Raw genomic sequence first — 20,855 nt, forward strand, 5'->3', positions numbered from 1 at the left:
TGGCCCGGTACAGCAGCATGATAACCTTCTCTGATCTGTTCGTGATCCCCTTCTTTATCATTCCTAGCATTCTGTTTGCCCTTTTTGCTGCCGCCGCACATTGTGTGGACGGCTTCATCGACTTGTCGATCAGAACTCCCAAGTCCCTTTCCTGGGAGGTCTCTCCAAGTACCGCCCCGGACATCCTGTATTCGTGCATGAGATTTTTGTTACCGACATGCATCACTTTACACTTATCCACATTGAACCTCATCTGCCATGGTGATGGAATATTCTTTAAAGAAAGCTCATCCATCTAAGCTTTATGCTGCGGTCCCTCCAGGCAGGGAGGGCCATACCATGGACAAGTTTGGCCGCAGATTATACCAGAATTCCATGATGGCTAACTGAATTCTCAATTATAACTACATTTTCACGGCTTATTTTAACCATTTCCTCAAATTACTGCCTAAATTCTACCCGGCTTTTGAGGAACAAAGTCTTCCAGAATTCAAACAGATCATCAAAACTCTGTCTCAACTTCGCCTCTTCATGCTGCAAGCCACATATGATGCTTTTGAGCTCTCTTCTAGAGTTTCGGCCTTTCCAGTAGCCATGCGCTGTCTCGCCTGGCTCCGCATTGTTGATATGGATCCCAATCTGCAGGACCATTTAGCGAACTTGCCTTGCCAGGGAAATGAACTCTTTGATGATTCTATTGAAGCTGAACAAGAGTGCTCTTTTGCTTCTTTGATTCAGCCGAAGCTAAGACTCCCCCTGCTCGGCCATACAAGCAACCACCGCATCGTTATCCCCCAAAAAACGACACCAGCTTTCTCCAGGCCTCCGCCTAGAAGGCCTCCACAACAACAACAGCAGAAGGCTCAGACTCCTGCTGCGACTAAACCAGCTCAGTCTTTTTGACATTCTCAGTCTGAGCTGCATCAAAATTCTCTTCTGCCCATAGGAGGTAGTCTTCACCAATTTTATCACCAGTGGGAGATGATCACCTCAGATCTCTGGGTTCTCACCATCCTTCGGGAGGGATACTCACTTCACTTTGTTCAGGTGTCTCCAGATTGCCCTCCAAGAGAATGTCTTTCCAATTCGTCGCAACTTCCCCTTCTTCTTCAGGAAGCTCAGGCTCTTCTTTGCCTTCGAGCTGTCGAGGAGGTTCCTCTGAACCAATGGGATATGGGCTTTTATTCCCATTATTTTCTAGTCCCAAAGAAAACGGGGGATTTGCGACCCATTCTGGACCTCATAGCCCTCAACAAATTTCTAGTCAAAGAGAAGTTGTGGATGCTATCTTTACCAACCTTATATTCCCTGATGGATCAGGGAGATTGGCTATGCTCTCTGGATCTCAAAGAGGCTTACACATATCCCGATTCATCCAGCCTCTCGCAAATATCTTAGATTCAGGGTGGGGAATCTTCATCAACAATACAGAGTTCTTCCTTTCGGACTCGCCTCATCCCCCCAGAGTCTTCACGAAATGTCTGGTGGTGGTGGCTGCAGCCCTCCGTGCCCAGGGTCTTCAAGTTTTTCCATACCTGGACAACTGGCTTATCAAGGCCCCCTCTCAACAAGGAGTTATTGCAGCGACCCAACAGACTATTATGTTCCTCCAAAGTCTGGGGTTCGAAGTCAACTTTCCAAAATCCCAGCTGACCCCATCTCAGTCTCTCCAATTCATTGGGGCCACTCTAGACACTGTCCAGCTCAGAGCGTTTCTACCTCCACCACGTCGGGATACCCTCATTCGCCTTTGCCATCAAGTGTCTCATCTCACATCAATTTCAGCAAAACAAATGATGGTTCTGCTCGGTCTCATGGCTTCTACAGTTCACGTGACTCCTTTTGCCAGACTTCCACCTTCGCATACCTCAGTGGACCCTGACATCTCAGTGGCAACAAGCTACCGACCTGCTTTCTCAATAAATTACAGTAACTCCATTGTTGAAGCAGTCTTTCCACTGGTGGATGCTCTCTTCCAATCTTTACAGAGGTTTGCTGTTCCACAATCTCCCTTATCAGAAGGTTCTCACAATAGACTTGGGCTCCCCATGCCTAGGTTGACATTTCGACGGACTCCATACCCAAGGTCATTGGACTCCTGCGGACCGTCTTTGTCACATCAATCTGTTGGAACTCAGAGCGATTTTCAATGCTCTCAAAGCTTTTCAACACCTTCTTCACGACAACCTAGTCCTTGTCCGGACGGACAACCAAGTCGCCATGTACTATGTCAACAAACAGGGAAGTACGGGATCTCACTCCCTTTGTCACGAAGCTCTGAAGCTGTGGGATTGGGCAATCCATCAGAACTTCTCAGAGCTGCATATATTCAAGGTCAGCACAACTATCTGGCGGACAAATTGAGTTGTCTTCTGCAACCTCACGAATGGACACTCAATTCCTTGCATCTAAGTGAGGTGTTTGCTCAATGGGGGACCCCTCAGATAGACCTCTTTGCGTCTCCCCTCAACAACAAGATGCCTCAGTTCTGCTCTTGAATATACTTTCCCCAGCGTGTCGAGGCAGATGCTTTTCTCCTGGATTGGACGGGTCATTTTCTCTATGCCTTCTCTCCATTCCCTCTGATTCTTAAGACTCTTGTCAAACTCAAGACAGAACATGCCATGATTCTGATAGCTCCTCAGTAGCCCTGACAACCGTGGTACTCCCTTCTACTTCAACTCAGCACCAGGGAGCCTCTGCTTCTACCAGTTTTTCCCTCTCTGCTTACTCAGAGTCAAGGATCCTTGCTACATCCCAACCTGCAGTCTCTACACTTAACAGCTTGGTTAAGTGTGGAGACTTTTCAACCTAACAGACTCTACAGTTCTCTCAGTCTGTACAAGATATTTTGGTAGCTTACAGAAAGCCGTCCACTCGGCAGTGTTACGGCTAGAAATGGACTAGATTTTCTGCTTGGTGTTCCACTCGCCATATGGAGTCAATGTCTACCTCCTTGGCTTCTGTTTTGGATTATTTACTTCACTCATCACAATCTGGACTTCAGTCTACATCTATCCAAGTCCATCTCAGTGCGATTGCTGCTTTTTATCAGCCTCTTGATGGGAAACCTCTGTCTGCACATCCTGTGGTTTCCCGCTTTATGAAAAGACTTTTTAATGTTCATCCACCACTTAAACCACCCCCAGTGGTCTGGGATCTCAATGTTGTCTTGGCTCAATTGATGAAACCTCCCTTTGAACCAACTGATAAGGCTCATCTCAAGAACCTTACTTGGAAAGTAGTTTTCCTGATTGCCCTCACATCTGCTTGAAGGGTCAGTGAGTTACAAGCTTTGGTTGCGGATCCACCTTTCACAGTTTTCCACCATGACAAAGTGGTCCTCCATACTCATCCAAAATTCTTACCTAAAGTTGTTTCAGAATTTCACATCAATCAATCTATTGTTCTTCCAGTATTTTTTCCAAAGCCTCATTCTCACCCTGGAGAAGTGGCGCTCCATACTTTGGACTGCAAGCGTGCCTTGGCTTTCTACTTGCAACACACTCAACCTCACAGAACAGCCCCACAACTTTTCATCTCCTTCGATCCAAATAAGTTGGGGCATCCTGTCTCGAAGCAAATCATCTCCAACTGGATGGGTGCTTGCATCTCTTTCTGCTATGCTCAGGCAGGTCTCCTTCGGCAGGGTCAAGTCACGGGCCACAGAGTTAGAACTATGGAGGCGTCTGTAGCTTTCCTTAGATCAACTCCTATTGAGGAAATCTGTAAGGCTGCCACTTGGTCCTCGGTTCATACATTCACCTCTCATTACTGTATGGATTCTTTTCTCCAGACGGGATGGCCATTTTGGCCAATCTGTTTTGCAAAATCTTTTTTCTTAACTTGCCAACTCTCCCTCCATCCCATTCTGCTTAGTTTAGAGATCACCCACTGTTGAGAATATGCCGCCTGCTTGTCCTGGGATAAAACACAGTTACTTACCGTAACAGTTGTTATCCAGAGACAGCAGGCAGATATTCTCATAACCACCCTCCTTCCCTGGTTGGATTCTTAGCTAAGTATCTGAACTGAGGTTCCTCACAGGAGATGCACGCCCTAACTCGGACGGGAAGGCACTCGCGCATGCGCAGTGCAGCACTCGGAAGCTCTTACAAAGATCTTCAAGTAAGTCTGCTTTCGAGGCTGCCTGCTGCGGGGCTCCGTCTGTGACATCACCCACTGTTGAGAATATCTGCTTGCCGTCTCTGGATAACAACTGTTACGGTAAGTAACTGTGCTATATTACCCATCAAGACAAAATTTACCATCATGCAGAAAAGCATGGTGACCACAATTTAGAAAAAATTAAGTTGCTGAAGACATATAGAATTGGGGGGGGGGGGGGAAATCAATTGATAGAAACATAGAAACATGATGGCAGATAAAGGCCAAATGGCCCATCTAGACTGCCCATCCACAGTAACCATTATCTCTTCCTCTCTCTATGAGATCCCACTTGCCTATCCCATGCTTTCTTGAAATCAGACACAGTCTCCACCACCTCTTCCGGGAGACTGTTCCACACATCTACCACCCTTTCTGTAAAAAAAAAAGTATTTCCTTAGATTACTCCCGAGTCTATCACCTCTTAACTTCATCCTATGCCCTCTCATTCCAGAGCTTCCTTTCAAATGAGTCTTGACTCATGATAATTTACGCCAAGTAGGTATTTAAACATCTCTTATCACATCTCCCCTCTCCCACCTTTCCTCTAAAGTATACATATTGAGATCTTTAAGTCTGTCTCCATATGCCTTATGACGAAGACCACACACCATTTTAGTAGCCTTCCTCTGATGGCTGACCACGTCAACAGACTTACAACTGAAGGGTCCTGAACTAGAAAATTTAACCTTGATAATTTAAGCATCTGATTTCATAAATCATAATATAATTCTGATTTTCAACATTAATGCAGACTTCAAGTCTGCAATACTCTTCAACACTAGTATCTTTTAGTGAACAGAATCCAGGATTCTGAGCCATAACAGCACAGAAAACCCCAAACATGTTGCCAATTATCTACACGGGATCTTGTTTCAGTATAAAAGCAAATTGTCTCTGCAGAAATATTCAATCACCTCATTTTTAATAGGATAGGTTGAGTCTTGCTGCTTCTTGGTTTTCTTGTCTGGTCTGCTGATGTCTAGGTTTTTCATGTAAGTTGAGAGTACTTGGGAAACACCAATTCCAGAGAGAATGCACATTACAGGAGCCAGCACCAACATTAGACGGACCTGCGAGAGAATCAAAATCCACAAGCATTGAAATGAGACAGTATAAAACTAAGGTGCTAACCTGTAAAAGATGTTCTCTGTAGGCAGATGGATAATTAGCAACACAGACGAATGACAACATCTGCCAGAGTCAAAGAGTGTTTTTTCACAGCTGCAGATAAGGCTGGAAGGCTTTACTTGTTATGAGTGGAAATTTACACTAAGTTGGATAGGGATCCTTTGGTCCCATACAATAGCTTAATAAACCAAGGGGAGGTCGGGAAAGGAAGGTTAAAGGTATATGTAAAAATTAAGTTCTTATCTCGATAATCTTCTTTCTGGTACAAGGGCACATCAGTCTTGATCAATGGGTTATTTTCCTCTCTGCAAAGTTGTGTAGAAGACGTTATCTACCTTTTTCGTCAACGCCTCCTTCCTCAGTGGGCTGTACGGTAGCTCCTCAGTTTGTCTCAAAGCAATTATAAACTACTGTAAGAGAGAGAGAGAAAAAAAAAGGAGGGTAACCTAATGCAGGGGGGGTTCTAGAGTCGGGATTGGTATGCTGAAAGAAGTACTGCATACTCCTCTTTTTGGTGAACAATGGATGCTGGGGTGGGGGTGGGGGTTTGGGGAGGAACGGAGTGAGTTTGGAGTTGTTCATGGGATTGGAGGAGTTATTCGCTGGCCTATGAATCTTTTAGTCAGGAATATTTTGTATTAGTTAGGCCAACTAGGGGTGGGGGTGATATGCTTTGTATGTGGTATTCCGTTTGCATTCTGTTTTGTGCTGTTATATGTTTATTAAATTTCACTAAAAATTAAAAAAAAAATAAAAATAAAAATAAAAAGGAGAGGAACCTTCCTGACAAGTCACTTTTGTTCTGGTCTGCAACAATTATTGTTAAACAAACAATGTAAAAAAAAAAAGTAAAGAAAACAAGGGCTCTGGGAGGAATTTTCTCCCAAAACATGAACCATCTGTCTGCATCTCTCCAGCTCTAGAGGGACCATAGGGGGCTAAGCTTCTGCACCCCTCATATGACCTGCAGCATGTGGCACACAGGATGTTCTTCAGCTGACCATCTAGTGCAAATCTGGCATAAATAAGGGGTAAAATAGCCTGAGGAGTCCATCTCTATTGATTTTAAGCAAAGTTGAGGTATATTGAGGCTTTTTAATCAAAATAGGGAAATCTAAGATGTCTACCGTAGCAGCGTGGTGGCACCATAAAATGGCTTGGGAGAACAATATTAACACTCGAAGATTTCAAGGAAGGGGTTTCTGGAGGTGGGGAACCCTAAACCAAGCCCCAGCAACCCTCAAAACAAAAGTTTTCAGACACCCCCCCCCTCGATTCTCTCATAGGCTATAATAGCCAGTACTCATTTATTCTATGATAGTGCTGTGCCAGCTTCAGCTGCCACTACAGCTGGATAATGGAGAAGACCTGCCTTAGACAACCATGAATCAAGAGTCCAAATGCTGCAATCTTCGGGCTGCCAGTTGGACTGAAGCCAGACTGAGACCTCAGAACCCCTATAGCTCTACACGCATACTCAGGGGAAGGGAAATGCAACTGCCACCCGACAAAGCCTACTGGTCACAATGGGGCCAAATAGCCTGAACTCAAGCTCTGGAACGGCCAGGAGTGAACCATGCTATTAGGGGAATGGTCCCAAGCTCCACAGTTTTAAATGCAGGCCAGCTAAATAGTTTCCCTGTAAAAGGGTTGTCCTTGTAGCTACAGACTTCTGCTCAGAAAGTCTGTGTCTCTTCCCAGGCAGAGCTGCCCCAGGGCTGCTGGAGACTTCTTTAGCACTAAAAAAGCCTCCAACTCAGGATAAAAGCCTGAAAATAAAAAGTTCACTCAGAGCAGATCAGAAAGACATCTTCCAAATTGCAAGTAGAAGAAAAGACTGAGAAGCTACAGCATAGCTAACTGAGAAAGGAGGCAGAGCCAAAAACGGCAGATGACTTCTTCTACACAACTTGCAGTTAAGAGAGGAAAATAACCCATTGGTCAAGACTGATGTACTCTCTGAATCAGAAATAAATTTTAGCATGAAACACTAAAACAAGTAAACAGGGCAATATAGTTAAGAATAGCCTATCAGCTATCTCACAGGTGTCAAACTCAAGGCCCGAAGGCCGAATTTGGCTCACCTGGTCATTTTTATGTGGCCCTTGAGCCGATGCCCCCAGTGTTATCTTGTGGCAGGCTCCCTCCTCCTCACAGCCGCAGTGTGTACAAAGCCGTGTGCTGCTGCAGCAGCAGCAGCAGCAGCTCGCGCGTCTCATGCTTCATCCAGAAGCATTCCCTCTGATGTTGCAACGTCAGAGAGATGGCTTCCAGTTCAGGCGCAGGACGCATGAGGAGCTGCTGCACACGGCTTTGTGCACACTGCGGCTGTGAGGAGGAGGTAGCCAACCACAAAATAACACCGGGGGGGGGGGGGGAGGGGGAGGCATTGGACCGTAGATCACATAAAACGGCCAGGTTGGAGCCAGCCAGAAGGTAAGACACTCGCCGGAGGGAGGCACAGCATGGAGGGAGGGAAACAGCAAAGCTAGGGGGAATGATTTTATTTTCAATTTAGAGTTTGAATTGTGTCAATTTTGAGAATTTTAATCTGTTGTCTATCTTTTGCACTGCTCAGGAAGAAAGACATTTGTTTCTTTTTCTCTGGGGGTTGTACTGCATGCAGTCTTGAATCTTAGGGTTTCTTTTTTATATATTACTGGTAGTACTTTTAGTTTTTGGTCCCATATTTGCATAGGGGTTATCTGTATGCTGGTAGGAATGAACGTTGAGAAGCATACAGTGTGCTTTGTGTAGTTTAATTTTGTGGTTAACCATTATGTGTTAATAAGATTATATTGTGTGTGTATATATGAAAAATGAATGGAAAAGATGGTGTTATAACTAGTACTATTATGGGGGTGGGGTCTGGGGCAGAGATGGGGTGGGGTATGGCCCACGACTTACCCTGTATTTTGGATTTCGGCCCCTTAATATGATTGAGTTTGACACCCCTGAGCTATCCAAAAGCCTTACAGTATAAAAATGGCTTTAAACATTTTTCAAAAAAATCAAAAAGGGAATATCTTTCCTAACATTTTTTGATAAGGACAGTATAGACATGGTCCTGCTACTGAAAAGCTCTGGCTTGGATTTTATTAGTAACTTTGCCACTGATTGCTAATTAGAAGAGGTATTGCTCAAGCAGGAGATTATTTCTCTACTAAGGGTCACTGTTGCTAAAGTGTGGTAAAGTTCTTTCATTTTTTTACTTACCATGTTAGTTGCAAAAATATACATGTGGTAACTACAAACACTGCACTAACTACTGGAGGCATTCTAGGATGTTCCCATGCACTTACCACACAGTAACCTCCTTCAGCAGTTTCTATAATCTAAGGCTACAGAATCTGGAGGATGGTCTAATAGAGGCAGTGTATTGGTAGTGTCAAACTGTTTTCACTCTTGAATGATAAGAACGTAAGAATTGCCGCTGCTGGGTCAGACCAGTGGTCCATCGTGCCCAGGAGTCCGCTCACGTGGCGGCCCCTAGGTCAAAGTCCAGTGCTCTAAATGAGCCCAGCCTCACCTGCGAACTTTCCAGTTGAGCAGGAACTTGTCCAATTCTGTCTTGAATCCCTGGAAGGTGTTTTCCCCTACGACAGCTTCTGGACGAGCATTCCAGTTTTCCACCACTCTTCTTTACGTTTGTACGGAATCTAGCCCCTTTTAACTTTAGAGAGTGCCCTCTTGTTCTCCCTACCTTGGAGAGGGTGAACAACCTGTCCTTATCTCCTAAGTCTATTCCCTTCAGTATCTTGAATGTTTTGATCATGTCCCCTCTCAATCTCCTCTTTTCGAGGGAGAAGCGGCCCAGTTTCTCTAATCTCTCGCTGTACGGCAACTCCTCCAGCCCCTTAACCATTTTAGTCGCTCTTCTCTGGACTCTTTCGAGTAGTACCGTGTCCTTCTTCATGTACGGCTGGACGCAGTACTTCAGGTGAGGGCTCCAAGGGATGAATGGACTAACTGATTTACAATAATTTTTAGATTGCCTAGCTACAATTCTAGGAAGATAACAGAACCCCCCCCTTATTTACCATATATACTCGAATATAAGCCAATCCAAATATAAGTCAAGACCCACATTTTTCTCCCCAAAAAAGAGGAAAAATGGTTGACTCGAATATAAGTTGTGCAGCTTAACATTCAAGTGCCCTGCCAGGATCTGCATCCAGCACCCCCTCCTACCCCTGTCAGACTCTGCACCCAGCCCCCTCCCTGCCAGTCACTGCATACAGCCCCCTTCCCTCCCTCCTCTGTCAGGCTCTGCACCCAGCCCCCTCCCTTCCCTCCTCTGTCAGGCTCTGCACCCAGCCCCTTCCCTGCCAGGCAGGGAACACAGCCCCCTTCCCTCCCTCTCCACCCTGTCCCCCCCTCCCTGCCCTGTCCATCGTAGCTTCTCTGCCGCTGGAATCCCTGGTGGTCGAGGTGTAGTGGGCAGGAGCAAGCTTTCCACGCTCCTACCCCACTAACTCAGTCGGTCCAACTTCAGCCGCTGAGTGGTAATGAGCGGGAGTGTGCTTTGGCACTGCTGGTCAGTGCTAAGCGGCTTCCTGAATGGCTCTTGCAAATTATCACGAGAAGAAACGGATGTGAGAAATTTGTGTGTGGACTTATTTATTTTCAATTTTGTTCTCCCAGGTGAGCTCAGAATGGTTTACATAAATTTATTCAGATACTCACGCATTTCTCACTGTCTGTCCTGGTGGACTCACAATCTATTTAATGGGGGAAATAAGTGTCTTGTCCATGGTCACAAGGAGCAGTGTGGGTTTGAACCCACAACCTCAGGATGCTGAGGCTGTAGCTTTAACCACTGTGCCATACACTTCCGTATCTTTTCTGACAGTACCCCCCTGATGAAGTTATATGTGAAACAGCAGTTCCCATTGGGGATTTGGAAATAAGTGCTGTTTGCTGTTCTCTGGACTTAGAGTATGTATTGCACTTTGCTGTCACTTGCAAATGTAGGGTTTTTTTGAATGATGATTGAGATTGAGGCAAGATTGGTGTCTGTCATATGTGTAACACACCAACCTCACTGAGGTCTTTTTCTCCCTTTATAAACTCAATATAAAATTAAAAGTGAAATTTCATTGAGTCGGTAGCTATCTCTATATTTTATGGGTAGTGGTGCCCCTATCTTTGATTTGTGTTAGGGTAAGAATCAGACTAGAGGGTCTGAACCTCTAAATTTAATCCTATACTATTTTATTTCAATTAATCAAAAAAGGTATCCATGGTTACTGTATACATTTACTAGTTTTTATGGCATTTGTAAACTTGTCCCTCAAGTGGCAGCTCTCACCATAACAGCAGAGAAGTACATACTGGTCACTCCATACATAATGATAAATATCTTGGCATCAGACAGGTTATTGAAGCAGTAATAAAGACCCACTGCAAAGAAAAGATATTGAAAACAATTAAATACAGCAGCTCAGCCTAAAAGCAAGATTTACATCAACTGTTTTAAATGTCTGACCACCTCCTTATTATTTCCTTTGAATTATAAATTTGCGTTTCCAGAGAAGGGTTTTTCTGTAAGGGGCTGCCCAAATTTAGGTAACAAGTAGAGAATGACACGGGGAAAAAATCTGTCCCCGTCACCGCCCCGTCACCGGCCCACCATCCTCTGCACCGCCCCGTCACCGCCGTTCCCTTCAGCGCAATCCCTTTCACCGCCCCGTCACCGCCACTGCCATCCCATTCACCGCCCCGTCACCGTCCCCGCTGCATCCATATAAGCCTTAGTACTGTAATATTTAGCTTATTCCTTTCTTATAAATCAAAGTTCCTGCTGCTGAACTAGAGAAAGAGATGTTCAGCTGACAGGGCTTTGTTTATAAATTTTTATCAACACAACTAATATACTATTTTATCCTAAAGCAAAAAATAAATAAATAAATATAATTTTTTTTTCTACCTTTGTTGTCTGGTTTCTGCTTTCCACATCTTCTCATTGAATTCCTTCCATCCACTGTGTGTCTTCTCTCTGCGTCTTCCATTTGCTGTTACTGTGCCTCTCCCTTAACCCCCCCCCCCCAATTGGTCTAGCACCCATCTTCTTCCCTCCGCTCACGCATAGTCTGGCATCTGTCTTCTTCCCACTCTGTCTTCCACATTTCCCTTGGGGGTCTGTTCCTCTCCACCCTCCTTCAATGTCTGTTCTATTCCTTTCCACCACCACCCTTCCCTCCCTCCTTTACCATCTGTTCCTTTCTACTACCCTTCAGCTCCTCTCGCGTGGCCTATCTACCTTCCTTCCTCTTATTTTCATGGCACGTTACAATGTAATTTGTGCAAGCCACTGGAGCCTGCAAGCTCGGTCCCTGTCCCATCCCCACAAACCATCTCGCTTCTGTGCTCCTATTTTCTCCATTTCTAATATCTCCCCTATGTATCTGTCATTGCCCCCCCTGTGTCCATATACCATCCCCATGGCATGTCCCCTTTATGTCTCTGTCCCTATGCCCCATGCACATAATTTCCCCTCTTTCTGTTACCTTCCTGTGCCCAGATTTCCCCTATCTTCCTCTTCCATACCAGTGTGTCTCTTCTTTTCAACCCCATCTAGCTTTTTTCCCTCTTTCTTCCCTCCCCCCTGCTTCTAGCATCTGGCTCACCTGCCTGTCCTTCCCTTTCTTTCCTGCTGTGGGTTTTTCTTTCCGACTTCATCCCCTTGGCCCAGAATCCTTTTCCCTTTCACTCCCTCCTTCCAATTTGAGCCGGGAACACTAGCGATCGCACGGTCCCTGCAGCCACTACCTGCCTGCCCAATCGATCCTAGTGTTTAGCCAGCTCTCTCCCTTCTCCTCACCTTAGTTTATAGGTTTTCTTTTTCGGCGACCTGCACGCTTTCCCAAAGAGCCGCGCACGCGCGGCTGCTCAGTGTTCAATCTTCTGCTCTGCTGCAACTTCCTGTTTCCGGTTGCGTCAGAGCAGAAGATGGAAACTGAACAGCAGCGGGTGCGCGGCTCTCTGATAGCGTGCGGGTCGCCGAAAAAGAAAATCTACAAACTAAGGTGAGGAGAAGGGAGAGAGCTGGCTAAACACTAGAATCGATTGGGCAGGCGGGTGTGAGCTGCGGGGACCGCGCGATCCTTCATGCCTCACTGCGGGGACAAGACCATTCACCGCCCCGCGGGCGGTGAATGGCCTTGTCCCCGTCGCCGCAGCGACTGCTAGTTTTCTTCCCCGTTTTCGGCGGGTGACCCGCGGCTAAAATGCGGTGGCCGCGGGTAAACCGCCACCGTGTCATTCTCTAGTAACAAGTAGGCATGTAAATGGCAACAGTCTAGTCATTTACATCCATATGCATGTAAATGAGTGGTTTCCAGCTACATGATACTATTATTATTTCTAGAGCGCTACCAGATGTATGCAGTGCTGTACAGAGTCACAAACAATCAAGACAAATAGGATGCTAGACAGACAAACAGGTTAGAGTAGGGGTTACAGTTAGAAGGGATGGCTAAACTGCTGGCTAGGGTGGTGAGAAAAGGGCAGAGAGAAATAGGATCATGAGCTGAAGGCTGCCTCAAAAAGATGGGTGTTCAGCCTACTTTTGAACAAAGGAAGGGGCGTGGCAGACAGACTCATGTACAGTGGAACCTTGGTTTACGAGTATAATTCGTTCCAGAAGCATGCTCGTAAACCAAAATACTCGTATATCAAAGCGAGTTTCCACATAGGAAATAATGGAAACTCACTTTGATACGTTCCCCCCCCCCCGAGGCCAGCGTCCCCCCCCCCCCCCCGTGTGAACCGGCACCCCCCCGAACAAGATCTTCAAGTGGCACCGGCACGTCCTGTGGGCTGCGTGCCGGTGCCAGACGGGGGGGGGGGTAAGTTCAAGTTGTTCGGGTTGGGGGTGCCGGTTTGCACGGGGTGGGGCTTTGCAAGCGGGGGGGGAGCGATGCCGGTTCTCGGGGGGGTGGGGGGGTACTCGCAAATCGAGTCAACACTCGGTTTGCGAGACAAGTTTTGCGAATCTTGCAAAACACTCACAAACCGGGTTACTCGCAAACCGAGGTTTGACTGTAGTTTATTCTAGGCATACGGGGCAGCGAGCTGAAAGGAATGAAGTCTGAAATTGGACGTGGATAAAAGCAATTTGTCTGAGGAATGGAGTTCTCAGGGAGGTGTATAAAGAAAGACAAGAGAGAAGATATACTGAGGGGCTGCAGAATGAAACATTTGTAGATTAGTAATAGGAGTTTGAACTGTATGTGATGGCGGATAGGGAGCCAGTGGATTTGAGGAGAGGGGTGAGTGTAGCAAGGTTGGCACAAGATAAGTTGTACAGCAGAGCTTTATACAAATTGCAGGGGGGATAGGTGGTTCAGCGGGAGACTTGTTAGAAGTAGATTGCAGTAGTCTAAGCGTGAGGTTATGAGAGTGTGGACAAAGGTGCTCAGAGAAGGGGAGAATTTTGGTGATGTTGTAGAGATAGAAGCGGCAGGCTTTAGCAGTCTGTTGAATGTGGGTACAAAATGAAACGTTGAAGATGACTCCAAGGTTAAGAGCAAAGGAGACAGGAACAATAACAGTATTATTTACAGAGAAAGAGAACGGAGGGAGAGAAGCAGTTCTGTAAGTACACACCAATATTCGACGGCATATACTTTTGCACATGGGTAGAGTTAGACTGGAAGTATCAGCAGTGTACACAGTTACATGCATAGATTATAAAAAGTTAAACTAGGTCTTATTTGCTAATTTTGTTTCTCCGAGGCCCTCTAGACCAGACATGGGCAACTCCGGTCCTCGAGGGCTGGAATACAATCGGGTTTTCAGGATTTTCCCCAATGAATATGCATGAGATCTATCTGCATGATCTGTTTTCAATGCATATTGAACCTGATTGGATTCTGGCCCTTGAGGACCGGAGTTGCCCATGTCTGTTCTAGACATTTGAGTTTGTGCCATCATACCAGCAAGTGGAGACTGGGATACTAATTAGTTTTGATGTCATAGCTTTAGAACCCTGTGCAACAGCTTAGCCAGTCAGAATTTTAACAACAAAGTAAATAAAACACAAAATATTTTCTCTCCCTGTTACCAAAAAAAGGAGGACGGAATGAGACATCCAGGTTTTACTTCTATTGAAAACAATGGAAGTAAGGAGAACACATTACAACATCTATATGTTACTTCCAATGAAAGCAATGGGAGTAAAACCCGGATGTCTCAATCCGTCCTCCTTTTTCTGGAGCCATATGGTAACCCTACCCCTCCCCAAAGAGCTAAAAAAAACTTTCAACAGACAAATATGAATCCTGAATCTTATAAACATCAGACAATATGGTTTCCTGAGTCAATGGTAACCACCCACTTGTAATCCTGCAACTAAGACTGCTGAGATAGAAGAGATCTTTGCAAGGGGAATATGTGCATCCTGCCCAATGGCACTAAATCCAGGATGTTGCCATCAATCTTAACACCTGAAGGTAGTAACACAGCCAGTTTGTCGAGTCAAGTCAGATTTCTGATCTATTATTATAATTATTTTGCCTAAGACAGTGTTGAACCTGGCTTTCAAATATTCCAGAGTCTGGGAAGGAACAATGTTGCTCTTGGATTAGCTCACTACCCAGCCTAAGTCCTGCAGAAACTGAATTATTAGAGCAGTTGTCTTCTCAGTACTGTGTACCAATTAAGTAACCATCCAAATAAGAAAGAACTAAAATGCCCATTTTGCATGCACAGAGAATTTGGCCATGACTACCATAATTTTTTACAAACACCTGAGGAGCTGTGGCAAGGCCAAATGAAAGAGCACAAAATTGGAATTCTAAGATATTGCTGATGAGACACGCTGACTGGGATGTGAAGATAGATCTAAGGAAGTAAAATATAAAATTACTACAAATTACCAACTTCAGAGTCTCCATTCACAAACCTGGTACATGTGAAGAAAGATTAGGTTCTAACTTCTTACCCCAACAATAATCTTTTTATAGATGTATCTAGTGGTCCTGAACACTGGGGTTTTGCATCTGAACATACAGTTTGTACAAAAGCAATCAAGTAATGACACCTCCCAGAGAACTCCATTCCTCAGATAAGTCACTCTTAACATTACCCTTCTCCTCCACTGCCAATTCCAGACTTCGTTCCTTTCATCTAGCTGCCCCCTATGCCTGGAATAAATTACCTGACTTTGTCCGTCAAGCCCCTTCCCTTGTTCAAAAGCAGACTGAAAACCCACCTTTTTGATATAGCTTTCAATTCTTAATCCTACTCCTCTGCCCTCCAACCCAGCCAGCTCATTAACCGTTCCCCTGAACTGTATCCATGACATCTTGTTTGTCTGTCTTGCTTGTTTAGATTGTAAGCTCTTTCGAGCAGGGACTGTTTTCTTACTCTTTGTGACTCTGTACAGCGCTGCGTGCATCTGGTAGCACTATAGAAATAATTAATAGTAGTAGATATAACTGGAAGGAGGGAAACAAGGAAAAATCCCCGACACTACAATTCAGTTCTGCTTTGTAACAAACATAGCCATTAACATTATAATATTAAAGTAACTGATCAAAACAGGTACAAAAACTGTGTGCAACCAGCACTAATCTTATATAGAGCCTGTAGATAATTGCATTTCCTATTCTTGAGTGCTTTCATATTTTTTTATATCCTCTCAGTTCTGAGATACAGAGAATTCTTGACATTCAGACTGATCTAAAGGCAGAATGCAGGCGAAGTCCACTGACAGGGTGGGGCTTCAGGACCACTTAACACATCTACAAGAAAGAAGATTATCGAGGTAAGAACCTAATCTTTCTTTCTAGTGCAATGTGTTTAGTAGTCCTGAATGCTAGGGACATACCAAAGAGTTCTCAGAGTCTAGGGTGGACCTACCGAACATGTCTTCAAAACAGAAGACCCAAAAGCAGTGTCTTTCCTGACTGCTACATCCACCCTATAGAACCTGGTAAAGGTATGAAGGGTAGACCAAGTAGCTGTACTACAGATTTCCTCGGGTGAAACTGCCCAAGTTTCTGCCCATGAGGTAGCAACTCTTCTCCTCTAGTGAAGCGCACTGTCAATGCGATCAGTGGCTGCTTACTGCAGCCCACATATGCAGAGAAAATAATCATTTTAATCCATGTGGAAATCGAGACTTTAGATGCTGGTCTCCCTTTCTTGGCAAGACTGGTCAGAACAAAAAGATGATCTAAAACATGACACTCCACCAATGCAATGCTTTATCCTTTTTCTTAAACCTGTAGGGTGAAAAACGGGCAAACAGACTTCCTGATTGACGAGACTACTTTCAGTAAGAAGGACGGAACCATGCACAAGGAATCCTGCTTCCGTAAACTTATGGAACGGTTCCTTGCAGGATAGAGCTTGTAACTCAGAAACTCATTTCACCAATATAACTGCCACCAGAAACACCGACTTGACTGTAAGATCCAGAAGGGAAGCTTCCCGTAAGGGCTCATACGGAACTCTACTGAGACCGTGAAATACAGTGTTAAGATCCCAGAAAGGAAGGCACACCAGAGGACGCAAACGAAGAGCCCCTCTAATGAACCAGATGATATCTGGGCGAGAGGCCAGAAAGCCTCTTTCTCCTCGAGTTTGGAAACAGGAAAGACCTACTCTCTACACCTTTTGTGATTTAAGAATCTACAAAGAGATCTGGAAGGGGGACCTGATTTTGTAACCTTCTCAAACAACTTTTAGGACCTAACGGTCTGTGCCTATCTGAGACCAGACGGACCAGAAAGTCAACAGCCTGTCCCCTATCTGGGGAGGCTTGACCTCTGTCCTGGAATTACTGTGCTTTCTTGGAGGTTGGGGAGGGACGAGAGCCAGAAGTTTTCTGTCTCCTACCCCCACTGAACCTCTGCCATGACCCCTAAAAAAGATTCTGCATTGCTTGACTTCCTGTATAAGGACAAAATCTTTTGAGAGCCTCAAAAATTCCCACGCCCCATATCCATGGTCTGCTGTCCGGCAAGGTTTTAGAGTGACAATCCATAACTCTGGTCATCAGGTCATCCAGACCCTTGCCCAATAGTATCTGCCCTTGAAATGGAAGCCTGCACAGAGTAGCTTTAGAGGCTGAATTTCCTGCCCACTTGTCTGATCCAGAGTATCTGCAGGGCAGACACCTTGCTTATAACTCTGATAATATCATACAGTGTGCCTACTATATAATCCACCCCAGATAGGAGCATTTGGGGATCTTCATTGCCCTTCAAGGCTGGGACCCGAGACAGACGGGTATGGCAAGTATGTGCCACAAAAGAAGCTAAAGCTGCTGCCTTAATCTCTAGGGTCAAAGCTTCAAATTGCCACTTGAGGACTATGTCCACTCTATGGTCCTGAGTATCCTTTAACATCACACATCCTTCACTAAGCCACAAGGTTCGTTTGGTGACCTGAGACAGTGACTCCACCTTTGGCTGAACAAACAATTGCTGGAAATCCGGAGCCATCGGGCAGAAATTGGCTATAGTCTTAGCCACATGCAGGGACCCTTCTGGTAACTCCCAGTGGTTCATGACCAGCTATGTGATGTCCAGATGCAAGGTCTAGAGGGCACAGAAATTTGTCATTGTCTAGAAGTGGGTATAAAGTCCCTAAGGGTAGCATGCGAAACTTCTACTTGACAAAACATTTGTTCAGGGCTAAGAGGTCGAGGATCAGACGAAGACCTCCCGCGTTCTTTGGAATTAGGAAGTATTTTGAGTAGAACCCCTGGCTTTTCTAGCAAGGGGGTACTGACCCTATGGCATTGAGTTTTAGAATTGAAAAAGTACTCTCTTGGAGGGTTGTTTGAAGGAGTTTTGATGAAACATAGAGAGTAATCTTCTATCCTGTAGAAGTATGTGAAAAGGATTGCGACAATCACTGGTGGTAAAGCACAGTTACTTACCGTAACAGGTGTTATCCAGGGACAGCAGGCAGATATTCTTAATGCATGGGTGACGTCACCGACGGAGCCCTGGTACGGACCTTTTTAACTAGAAAGTTCTAGTTGGCCGCACCGCGCATGCGCGAGTGCCTTCCCGCCCGACGGAGGAGTGCGTGGTCCCCAGTTAAGATAAGCCAGCTAAGAAGCCAACCCGGGGAGGAGGGTGGGACGTAAGAATATCTGCCTGCTGTCCCTGGATAACACCTGTTACGGTAAGTAACTGTGCTTTATCCCAGGACAAGCAGGCAGCATATTCTTAACACATGGGTGACCTCCAAGCTAACAGAGAGGGAGGAGGGATGGTTGGCCATTAGGAAAATAAATTTTGTAACACAGATTGGCCGAAGTGTCCATCCCGTCTGGAGAAGGCATCCAGACAGTAGTGAGTAGTGAACGTGTGAACTGAGGACCAAGTGGCAGCCTTGCAGATTTCCTCGATGGGCGTGGAACGGAGGAAAGCCACAGAAGCAGCCATAGCTCTGACCCTGTGGGCCGTGACAGCACCTTCCAGTGAGAGACCGGCCCGAGCATAACAGAACGCAATGCAGGCAGCAAGCCAGTTGGAAAGCGTCCGTTTAGAGCACAGGTGTCAAAGTCGGTCCTCGAGGGCCAGAATCCAGTCGGGTTTTCAGGATTTCCCCAATGAATCTGCATGAGATCTATTTGCATGCACTGCTTTCAATGCATATTCATTGGGGAAATCCAGAAAACCCGACTGGATTAAGGCCCTCGAGGAGGGACTTTGACACCCCTGGTTTAGAGACAGGACGACCTAGACGGTTAGGATCGAAGGTCAGAAAGAGCTGAGGAGACGAGCGCCTGTTCCCCACGATGAGAATGGGGTTTAGGGAAAAAGACCGGCAACACAATGGACTGGTTGAGGTGAAAAGCCGAGACCACCTTGGGGAGGAATTTAGGGTGGGTACGCAGAACCACCTTGTCATGGAGAAAAACAGTGAACGGTGGATCGGCGACCAGTGCATGCAGCTCACTAACCCTCCTGGCAGAGGTGATGGCAATGAGGAAAAGCACCTTCCAAGTTAGAAGTTTGAGCGAAGTCGTGGCAAGAGGCTCAAAAGGAGGTTTCATGAGGGCTGATAAAACCACATTTAGGTCCCAGACGACAGGAGGAGGCTTCAGAGGTGGTTTGACATGGAAGAGGCCTCTCATGAACCGGGAAACCAGAGGATGAGCCGTGAGAGGTTTTCCGAGGATAGGCTCATGAAACGCAGTGATGGCACTGAGGTGGACTCTGATTGAGGTAGACTTGAGGCCAGCATCGGACAGAGAGAGCAAATAGTCCAGTACAGTTCCACCGCCAATGAGGTGGGATCGTGATGATGCAGGAGACACCAAGAGGAAAACCGGGTCCACTTCTGATGGTAACATTGAAGAGTGGCCGGTTTCCTGGAGGCATCCAAAATGTGACGGACAGGCTGAGACAGATTCTCTGGAGAGGTTAGCCCGAGAGAAACCAAGCTGTCAGGTGGAGCGAAGACAGATTGGGATGTAGTAGAGACTGATGCTGCTGTGTAAGTAGAGTAGGAAACACAGGAAGAGGAATGGGCTCCCTGGAGCTGAGCTGAAGCAGAAGGGAGAACCAGTGTTGTTGAGGCCACCGAGGGGCGATGAGAATCATGGTGGCCTTGTCCCTGCGGAGTTTATATAGCGTCCGCAACATCAGAGGGAGTGGAGGAAAGGCATAGAGGAACCGATCCGTCCAGTCGAGCAGGAATGCATCCGGGGCCAGACGGTGGGGAGTGAAGAGTCTGGAACAGAACTGGGGCAGCTGATGGTTGTGAGGAGCTGCAAAGAGGTCCACCTGTGGAGTGCCCCAGCGAGCAAAGATGAAGCGGAGTGTTGGAGGGTCCAGAGTCCACTCGTGAGGTTGAAGGATGCGGCTGAGACTGTCGGCCAGGGAGTTCTGTTTGCCCTGGATGTAGACAGCCTTGAGGAAGAGACTGTGGTCCGTGGCCCAGGTCCAGATGCGGAGAGCCTCCTGACAGAGGAGGCGAGATCCTGTGCCGCCTTGCTTGTTTATGTAGTACATGGCGACTTGATTGTCTGTGCACAGGAGAAGAACCTGAGGGCAGAGAAGGTGCTGGAAGGCCTTGAGAGCATAGAACATGGCTCTGAGTTCCAGGAAATTGATGTGATGTTGGTGCTCCTGAGGGGTCCAGAGTCCCTGGGTGCGTAGATCTCCTAGATGAGCTCCCCACGCATAGGGGGAGGCATCCGTGGTTATGATCATGGAGTGAGGGGGTAGATGAAGGAGTAGACCCCTGGAAAGATTGGAGGAGTTCAACCACCATTGAAGAGATTGCTGAAGAGACGATGTCACAGAGATGGGATGAGAAAGAGGATCCGTGGTCTGTGACCATTGGTTGGCTAGAGTCCACTGAGGTGTCCTGAGGTGGAATTGCGCCAGAGGAAGTACATGGACCGTCGAGGCTATGTGGCCCAAGAGGACCATCATCTGTCGAGCTGGGATGGTTTGATGAAGGAGCACCTGACGACAGAGGTGGAGCAGGGTCCAGTGTCGGTCGGAGAGAAGAAACGCCCTCATCAGAGTGGTGTCGAGAACTGCTCCGATGAACTGAAGTCACTGTATGGGAAGCAGATG

The 20,855-nt window shown here is 46.3% G+C and overlaps 1 protein-coding gene across 1 annotated transcript in view; it reads right to left on the minus strand.

The window, feature by feature from the left end:
• The window catches only part of STT3A (STT3 oligosaccharyltransferase complex catalytic subunit A), a 119,635-nt gene that overhangs the window by 17,864 nt on the left and 80,916 nt on the right, over positions 1-20,855 (minus strand). Inside the window, exons 11-12 of the mRNA XM_033919253.1 lie at positions 10,610-10,701; positions 5,085-5,240 (exon numbers count right to left, since the gene is read on the minus strand). Coding sequence (XP_033775144.1) covers positions 5,085-5,240; positions 10,610-10,701 — 248 coding nt within the window. The remainder of the gene's footprint in view (positions 1-5,084; positions 5,241-10,609; positions 10,702-20,855) is intronic.

Source organism: Geotrypetes seraphini, chromosome 13, assembly GCF_902459505.1.
Source record: "Geotrypetes seraphini chromosome 13, aGeoSer1.1, whole genome shotgun sequence".
Lineage (NCBI taxonomy): Eukaryota > Metazoa > Chordata > Amphibia > Gymnophiona > Dermophiidae > Geotrypetes > Geotrypetes seraphini.